This window comes from Poromitra crassiceps, assembly GCF_964638095.1.
Source record: "Poromitra crassiceps genome assembly, chromosome: 18".
Taxonomy (NCBI): domain Eukaryota; kingdom Metazoa; phylum Chordata; class Actinopteri; order Beryciformes; family Melamphaidae; genus Poromitra; species Poromitra crassiceps.
This window is the reverse complement of record NC_139636.1, coordinates 11,567,766-11,577,401: the sequence shown is the minus strand read 5'-3', so window position 1 is coordinate 11,577,401 and position 9,636 is coordinate 11,567,766. Positions and strand designations below refer to the sequence as shown.

General features: G+C 46.5%; 1 protein-coding gene across 1 annotated transcript in view; it reads right to left on the bottom strand.

Annotated features, from left to right (window-relative positions):
* Positions 1–967: 967 nt before the first annotated feature.
* Positions 968–9,636, bottom strand: part of lrp5 (low density lipoprotein receptor-related protein 5) — a gene marked incomplete at its 3' end in the record, with an annotated part of 50,741 nt that continues 42,072 nt past the window's right edge. Inside the window, exons 20-27 of the mRNA XM_083654240.1 lie at positions 9,280–9,489; positions 8,213–8,338; positions 6,758–6,994; positions 5,094–5,204; positions 4,624–4,860; positions 3,019–3,161; positions 2,829–2,926; positions 968–1,307 (exon numbers count right to left, since the gene is read on the bottom strand). Of these exons, the coding sequence (XP_083510366.1) occupies positions 968–1,307; positions 2,829–2,926; positions 3,019–3,161; positions 4,624–4,860; positions 5,094–5,204; positions 6,758–6,994; positions 8,213–8,338; positions 9,280–9,489 (1,502 nt within the window). The remainder of the gene's footprint in view (positions 1,308–2,828; positions 2,927–3,018; positions 3,162–4,623; positions 4,861–5,093; positions 5,205–6,757; positions 6,995–8,212; positions 8,339–9,279; positions 9,490–9,636) is intronic.

Here is a 9,636-nt window from a genome sequence, read left to right as displayed (position 1 = left end):
AGCTTCCAGATGTGAATGTGTGCATCTGTGTGAATGTGAAGCGAGGCGGGGCTTAAACAGTCAAACACCCCGTGGATAAATTCATGCTGAATAGTGGGACATGTGGAAGACGGACATCACAGCAGACTGCCGATGGGACGAGCGTCACCCAGAAACCTCTTCTGTGCATCTGGACCACTGGAATGCTGACACGGCCGAGACGCTACGCCCCCGCCTTAGTGCCTTTAAGCCAGGCAGATGGACTCGTGAGAACGAGATCACGCGAGAAAATCCATCTTGCCACGCTGCCAGATATGCGTTTGACCGACTCCACCAGCAGTGCGGACCAATCGCCATCCGAGGAAGGAGGCGGCCGTCCTAAGTGGTTGAAGTTAGCCCGTGATAGACGGTGATAGACAGATGGTTCATCTAATCACCTGCCAAGTATCTTTTTGAAAGTGCCTGCCCCTTTTTAACCGGTTTCCTGGATCGAGTTCCCAAACCATCTGGCAGCGTCAGGTTACTTACTCCTGGCTGAAATGAAATGTGAGTCGGTCGAGGTCGGAAGTCGGCGAGTCAGTTCTTTCTTATTGCCCTGGGGTCAGGGTCCATTCCTCCCTGGGCTGGGCTGGGGGGTCAGGAGCAGAGCCATTGAAGAGAGAGTCGCGCCAGTGGAAGTCCAAAATGCGTGATCGTCACGTGACTCTATGAGCTCCATTCTAGCTAGTTCCAAGGATAGTTCCAGGAAGTACAGTACAGTATGTGGTGGGCCGTTTGAATGCATAAAATAATTCTGATAATATACAATTCGATTCTTTAAATGTCTTGCTCTTTCAAAGTACATCACAAACGGCCCATTCTGCTGCAACTCTTACAGCGCTGCTTAATCCAGAGCCTTACTTCACAGGAACTATTGTGAGGTAAAAGAAAACCTTGTCCATTGGAGGGAACGGAGATGACGCAACTCTTACTATCTCAATGGCTCTGGTCAGGAGGAGTCGGTGCAGGGCGAGGGCGGAGGGGGGCAGAGGTGGAAGTAGGAGCGCTCAGTGGAGGGGGAGGGGGGGCAGCTCTCCTCTGCAGAGAGGTACTGGGAGCGGGGGGTGGGGGGCGGCGGGTAGGGGTCCGAGTCTGAGTTCAGGTCCATGTAGTACTTGTTGTGCTTGGCGTGGGCCGAGGCGTGGGTCAAGCCGTGGCCCGTGGCCTTCCAGCGGCCCGCTGAGGGGGCGGGGCCTGTCGGCGGGGGGTGGGGGGTGTAGTCGCTGTCGCACACGTCCGTGCTGCACGGCGTGGTGGGCGGGGCGGCTCCGCGGACCGGGTGGTACGGCCTGGGGGGAGAGAGAGGAAGAGGACAGTGTTAGCTCAGGACATCCACACAAGATTCAGTTATTATACTTTAGCATTATTTTAACCCTTCAAGAGAACATGAAAATTAAATTTACCTAGACTTGCTAGAAAGACATTTCACCTTTTCCAAAGTAGTGGAGTGTTGGTAGTAAGGATTTAAAATTGTTAAAATGATTCAAAACAACCGCAATCCAAGTCAGAAACACAACAGCATTATGCTGTGAGCCTGTTAGAGTTCAAAATCCTTACTACAAACACTCCACTGTGCTGTGCAGTCAACATAGTGATGTCATCTAGGAGCGCCCTAGTTCTTTTTTTGCATGTTTTTCAGCATTGGGTTCCTATCTGGAGAAAATCCCAGGGGAGCACGGTGAGAACACGCAAACTAGAAAGGCCCTTTTGACGGGCTAGCCCACCTGGGCAGTAGGCACTGAGGACATGGGGAATCAAACCTAGGACCTTCTTGTTGTGAGGCGACATCGCTACCACTGCGCCACCGTGCCCCTGTGCGCCCTAGTTGGCGAAAAGGTGAAATTTATCTTTCTAACAAATCTAGGTAAATTTCAGACTTGAAAGCAGTGTCCTGTCTTGTCTGAGGTGAAATAGTAGCAGAACTAGAGTCATAATATGATCAAATGTTTCATGTCCTCTTTAAAGGGACAGCTCACCCTCAAATCCAAAAGACATATTTGTCATCTAATCTGTAGTGCTATTTATCTGGATTGTTTTGTGTTAGTTGCCTGGGTTTTAGAGATATTGGCCCTAGAGATGTCTGCCATCTCTCCAACACAATGGAACTGGATGGCACTCAGCTTGTGGTGCCAGGAGCAGGTGTTATTACCCACTTCTCACAAACAGCGCTCCAGGCAGCACCTTTTCCACTCCAAATAGACAGTGACAAACGCTGTGTCGACACGCAGCCGAACACGTAGAAACATGACAGACAGCAAGGCTTTCAGGTGAAACTCCGGAGGGAAACTCGGGATAGAGACGTCATGTGGGCGTGTCTTCAGTCATTAATCAGCCTGCTCTGTAGCATGTAAACGGGAATATTAATGGAATATTCTATAAGCAACTCATGTAAACACCTTAATCAAAATGTTGTCTTTAGAATAAGGTCATAGTCCGATTATTGCAATACATGTAAACATAGTCACTGTCATTTTGTGTGTTACCAATATGAGTGTGTGTGGGTGTTACCTGTATGAGTGTGTGTGTGTTACCTGTATGTGTGTGTGTGTGTGTGTGTGTGTGTGTTACCAATATGAGTGTGTGTGGGTGTGACCTGTATGAGTGTGTGCGGTTGTTACCTGTATGTGTGTGTGTGTGTGTGTGTGTTACCTGTATGTGTGTGTGTGTGTGTGTGTGTGTGTGTGTGTGTGTGTGTGTGCGGTTGTTACCTGTGTGTGTGTGTGTGTGTGCGTGTGTGTGTGTGCGGTTGTTACCCGTGTGTGTGTGTGTGTGTGTATGTGTGTGTGTGTGTGTGTGTGTGTGTGTGTTACCTGTATGATCTGGTAGTGGACGGACTGTTTGAGGAGTAGAAGATCTCTGCGTTGTAGAGCGAGCGGTCAGTAGCCGGGGACGGAGGAGGGTTCAGAATCTACACCACAAAATATCCATTTGTTATTTCACTGAAGACACAAAACGTGTGTATGTGTGTGTGGTGTGGTGTGTGCGTGTGCATGTGTGTACCTGGGGGTAGAAGGCTCCCTTGGTGGAGGAGGAGCTAGAGGAGGACGCTCCAGTCACATGGTTCCTGTCATAGAGCGGCGCACCGCTACTGCTGCTACCCATCAGGCTGACTGATGACATCATGGACTTACCACAGGAGATACCTGCAACCATCACATCACCTGTTAGCACCAATACAAACCAGCAATGTTACAGATGATTAGAAAACCACTAGCTCAAATCAAGCAATCTGATTGGTTCATAGCCATGGTATATTGACCATATACCACGGCCAGAGTCGGCTCTGCTTTGCACAATTGAGGATCGCTCGGCATCTGAGAAGGTTGTTCAAGCGCTGCAGACATCAAGTTCGTAGTTGTGCCTTCTACCTTTTCACGTCACCGAACAATTTCTCAAAATGCCACTGAGTGACTGAAACACTAGCTGACCAACATGTACAAATCACGCTGATTTCCACTGAGTGACTGAAACACTAGCTGACCAACATGTACAAATCAGGCTGATTTCCACTGAGTGACTGAAACACTAGCTGACAAACATGTACAAATCAGGCTGATTTCCACTGAGTGACTGAAACACTAGCTGGCCAACATGTACAAATCACGCTGATTTCCATGCAGGCTTTTCCTGCTCAGTTGATTTCCATGGCTTTTCCTGCTCAGTTGCTGAGAAAATTGCTTTTTAGAAGCTACTGTAATCAATTGTGACTACCAAACTTGCGAGCTAAACCGGAGACCAGAACAATAATACTAGCCTGTGTTGCTAGCTGCTTGTGTGTAACTTATATTGCATAGCAACCGCCTCGCACTATGTGCAGGCAGCCAGGAGGGCCTATTCTATTTTGAACATTATTATTTATGAATATAGAGTATTTAAATTGGAGTGTGTCTATTACTTTCATATCACCATACTTGGTAACCGTTTTATAAAAGCAATAGCTCAATAGCTGATGTCTTACATCACAGTTAAGTGGCTGTCGGCCCGACACGAAACACGCCCTTTAGCTGTGGTATATATAATAACCATATACTCGTGAGCTAATTGCTTAAAGGAGAACTTCACAGAAAAAAATGCTAATTTATTTTGCACATGTCACACAAAACTTGACTGCACCTGACTGCACCTTCTACTGACAAGTGGTGCTATTTTATTTATTCTATTTCTATTCCTGTGTGCTTTTCACCGTTTGCCTTATTCCTTATTTACGTACTTTTATACGTATACGTATTTACTGTTGTGATTATGCATCTACTGTACTTGTACTGACCTGTAATGGCACCCCCTAGCTTAAGAATTTCACATGTGCGTACTTGTGACAATAAATATCTTGAATCTTGAACTGTAAACAGTTGTGCAGGCATTCATTTATTTCTTACAGTTATTGAGAGTTGATTTGAGTTAAGTTGTGGACCAATGATGTCATTCATGCTCAAATGAAAAATATATAGCAAGTATAGCACCAGAGAGAAGTAGAAAAGTTGTCTTTCTCTGGTGGAGGCATTCAAACTGCTTTGATGAGAAATGTTAGAAATGAGAATCCAACACGCGTGCAGACTGGATAGAGTTGTCGAGCACGAGGTTACTGGATAAGACCTTTGTTCCTACCTTGGAAGGTTCCGTGCTGGGAGCTGCTGGGGGCGATGAAGTTGAGCGGCACGTGAGGCGTGCCGCTGATGTACTCGTGGGGGAAGGTTCCACTGGGGCCCTTGTAGCGTCGGCACACCACGCGCTGACACAGGAAGTAAGCTCCACCAATCACAAACACCAGCAGGATGATGGCAATGACCGGGCCAATGGTGGACGAGCTGGGGGGGAGGTCACTGGAAGGAGGGGGCAGGAACTCTGAAGGAGAGGAGACACACAGAGAGAAGCTCAGGGATCAAAATGAAGGAGAGGAGACACACAGAGAGAAGCTCAGAGCTCAAAATACACATGAAGTATTGAAGGAAAATCATCCAAAAATCTATGTGTACTAGGGATGGGACAACATATTGAAATATTTGTGTTCTTCTGTATATACTGTATGTGTTTATGTATTCATGTCTACATGTTTATGTATGTGTAAGTGTTCGTACCACAGGCGAGCTCGTCTGATCCGTCGGTACAGTCAGAGTAGTTGTCACACTGTTGTTTCTTAGTAATACACTGGTTATCACCGCAACGGAACTGATTAGGAGGACAGATAGCTGGGAGGAGAGAGAGATGGAGCGAGGGAGGGAGGGAGACAACAAGATAAGTTAGGTACAATGTGTAATATTTGGCCACATGATCAAAAATAACAGGGAGCAGGATTTCACCTCCGACCAACCTCCATATATAGGAAAACAATGCACTGCACCTTTCTTTGCTTTCACTAGACTGAGACTCATGACTCCATTATTCTTATTGATGGCTTCAGGCTGAAACAAGTTTGTTTCTTTACCCTGAATAAATCAGAATAATGGACTGGTGAGTGCCGGTTTTCTTTGCTCTTCGCTGTTTATTGCCGAACCGGGCACCCGACACACTGCTTTAAAGTTGGAGCTGTGCGCGAGCCTGACATGGTTTGAAAGCAAACCGACAGGATGGGCTACATCACCCAATCGGTATTAATCACGCTAGTAATGTAACCCGAGCGTCCTGGGTATAGTCTGTTACAGTAACGTTAGCTCAAATGCCAACAGTTTCATGTATGTGGATGGAGAAGGCTACGTTTCGGGACGTATAGTAAAATAAGAACACAGATTTGGGTGCTCTAACCTAGTTTTTGTTAGTCATCTCCCTTTTTTGCTTTCAATGACCACTGGGTCAGTACATCAACAGATTCAAGATTCAAGATTCAAGATTCAAGATTCAAGATTTTTATTGTCACTCCATAGTACAAGTATCACGTGTGAAATTCTTGTGCTGTAGGCTCCGTTACAACATAGTGCAAATAACAGTATAACAGTGCAAAAACAGGGCATATAGATGCAGTAAAACAAGAGAACAAGCAATAACAGTAAACTTTTCCTTTTCTTTTCTAGCGTAGACACCTTAAAACATAATTAAACATTCTGTTTGCACAGGTGCAAATAACATAGGCATAATTATCATGTGTAATGGTAGCAGCTACTACATGATTGTTTATTTGTGTGTGTTAAGGAGTCTCGTGGCCTGCGGGAAGAAACTGTCCCTCAGGCGATTTGTTTGTGCTTTTGGGACCCTGTATCTCCTCCCTGAGGGTAACAGGGAGAACAGGCTGTTGTGGGGGTGGTATGTGTCCTTGATGATCTTCAGGGACCTCCTGAGGCACCGCTGATTGTACAGTTCCTGCAGTTCTGGTAGCTCACATCCTGTTACGTGCTGGGCCGCGCGCCTCACTCTTCTTAGCGCCCTGCGGTCCATGGTGGTACAGTTCCCGTACCAGGTGGTGAAGCAGCCAGTCAGCAGGCTTTCAATGGTGCCTCTGTAGAAGTCCCTGAGGATTTTTTTTATGCGTTTCAGCAAGCCAGTGGTAATTAAAAGCGAAAAAGAAAAAGGGAGATTTTGAGTGCTAGAAAGTAGCAATGACAATGCCTTGCACCGGGTGTAAGATAGGACCCTTAACCTGGATCTAAATTGGCATTCTTCACAAATGAAGGGAATCCCATTTGTGAAATGACGCATGACCTCAAAGCTACTGAATATCACCACAAACTGGTTATCAGCACCTTCAATCTAAAACCATTTGGGGGTGTGTGTGTGTGTGTGTGTGTGTGTGTGTGTGTGTGACCCTTACTGTCGCAGTCCTGCTCGTCAGAGTGGTCGGCGCAGTCGGGCTCCCCGTTGCAGCGGCGCTGGGCGTCGACGCAACCTCCCTTGTCGCACTGGAACTGGAAGGCGGAGCAGACCGGACAGTTCTCCTCGTCACTGCTGTCGTCGCACTCGGCGTAGCCGTCACAGCGCCAGGCCATCGGGATGCAGTCGATCTCCCCTGTGGAGCAGGTGAACTGCTCTGTGGAGCAGGTGGGAGGCTCTGGGGGAGAGAGAGAGAGAGAGAGAGACGTGTAGAGGAGACGTGTAGACGTGTAGGAAAATAAATTAGTTAAAACAATGGTTTCTCAACTGGTCTAGCCTCAGGACCCCCATTTTTCCCGGACCCGGTGCGATTCGGGCGGTGAAGTTGCAACATTGTTGCAATCTTGTGGGTCCCGAGTCTCCCGACCCACCACTTGAGAACCCCGAGTTAAAATATATGGTAAAAGAGAGAGTTCGTTTGGTATTTTGTCTACTCAGGTAGGAATAATAATGATTATAGCATGGTCTGGGTGAATACTCGATTCTGATTGACTGCAGGGTGTCCATTATTTTCTGATCATATACACCAGTCAAACTGTCTGTTCACTGTTCTAAATTAATGCGCTGGCTACTAGTTTCAGCCTGTATCTGAAATGAGTAATTTACAACAGTGTAGTCCTTCAGTGCTCAATGAACACCACAGGATGGCACTGTAGCCTAACACACAAACTGCAAGAAGCCCTCTGAGCTTACTGATAGCCTACTTTCACATATTCAACTTGCTACTTCAGGCTGACCTCATAATTTTTTATTTTTTTATTTTTTTTGGGAGGGGGGGCTGTAATAACATGGCTGGATGCTGGATAGCTAACTTGTTTTGTTGTTAAACATACTGCAAAATATAATTTATTTACTGTTTGTCAACCGTACGCAATGACTTTGAAAGTTGCTAGCATAACGTAAACTTGAACTTTTCTGAGCCAAAGGGTTCTGTCTCTGAGCTGAACGGACTACTAGATTAATCTCCCATTTCCGGCTCGTAGCCAAGGTTCATCCTAATTACTGGAGCAGTGGACAACGTTTCCATTGCATGAGAAGCTGATGGTATGGTAATGCCAGGTCTTAGTCAGTTTCCCATGTGTTAACAAGGAAAGTTATGACTTATGAGTTATGACTTGAGTGATGACTTGTGAAAAACTTGAGATTTTGATTGCAAAACACATAAATGAATGGTCTTAATTTTGTTTCTTTGGCAAGTGACCATGGTACAAATGGGTGAATGCCTTTCGAGGTGTCCATTATCACAAATTAAAGGACGACGTGCCGCACCCCTAGGACGGTTCACGCCTCCACGAAGTCAGGGGGCGTTCCTGTGACGTTAACTGGTAAATTCCTAGTTCCCAGTACAACTGGAACAGGGCATATCAGTGGTATTGCGTTGTGTGTGTTGTGTTACCTCCACAGTGCAGCAGGTCCTGCAGTAACACCAGGTGCATGGGACAGGAGCAGCGGGGTGTCCCGTCGCCCTTGGCAATGCAGAGGTGAGAACAGCCGCCGTTGTCACGGGAACAAGGGTGTGATGCTGGAGAGGAGAGAGGGATGGACAAAGTGTGAAGGGATGATTCACATGGGAGAGAAGATCTAGGTAACTGCTGACTATATCACTGTATAGATAAAGATTGTTCTTCACAGCCACAAATCTGAGATGATTGGCAGGGTCCTACACGCTTTCCATTTTAAAACTCCATATTTTCCAGGCAGACCCTATGTTCTTGACTGGATGTGATTTTGGTACAGGGTATTTGATATAATGCATGCTGACAGCGGCTGGGTCATGAGAGCATCCCTCTACCTGAACATTATTCTGATCATCAACACAAACTCAAAGTGGCTCTACAACATCAAAGCTAGGATTATGTGTGTATCGGACCTGAACCACAACATTTTCCAGACATGTTTTCAAATTCCCAAACTATTCAAGACCTGGAAAACTTGATCAAATACATGTTTTATACTTTTCGTAGGAACCCTGTGGTCATATAGTGCAATGATGACTCAATTTTTGGATATTAGCCAGTTGCTTCTTTCGCCACTTTAGTCCAATCACAGATCCCATTTACACCCGGCATTAAAAAGTGTTTCCGGTGATCAGATTGCAATGGGATAGTGTTTGACCACATTAACCTGATTACATTTATACCTGGTATTAATGTGTTTCCAGTCTGCACATTGAGTTCCGATTGCGATCGGATCAGGCATAGAGCAGCAGAAAAACAGCGGTGACTGTTGTTGCATGTGGATTGAGAACACGTGCATTTCCACTGTTCAATGTGGTCACAATGTATCCCTGACCACCTCTGGAGGTGGTTTGGCTGATCAGATTACAAACCGTCCTCAATGTGTCTTGGGTGCACTTACACCTGTACTTTCATGTGGTCAAGCTCTATCAGATTGCAATCTGATCACCCAAAACACATTTTAATGCCAGGTGTAAATGGGGTCATTCATACACAGTCTACCTACCAAATTCATGTGGGTCCATCTCCTCCACGGCGTGTATGGAGGTGAGGTAGGAGATGCGTCCCTGGATGCGTGTTCTTCGCTCTCCGCTCAGCTTGTCCACCCTCTCGATCATCTGCTGCTGCCGGTCGATCCAGTACAGGTGCTCTCCCAGCACCGTCAGCCCCAAAGGCTGCAGGATGTTGGAGTCCTGGAGGACGATACGATTGGCTCCTGGCGGTGGGGGGAGAATGTTGTCAGTCATCAGCTCACTCCTGCTTCTCTTTCCCATCATCAATGATCAAACTCATCTTTCTCCTAGGGGCAGGGGTTCCCAAACTTTTCCGATCAAGCACCACTACGTACCAAACCAAATTTCCC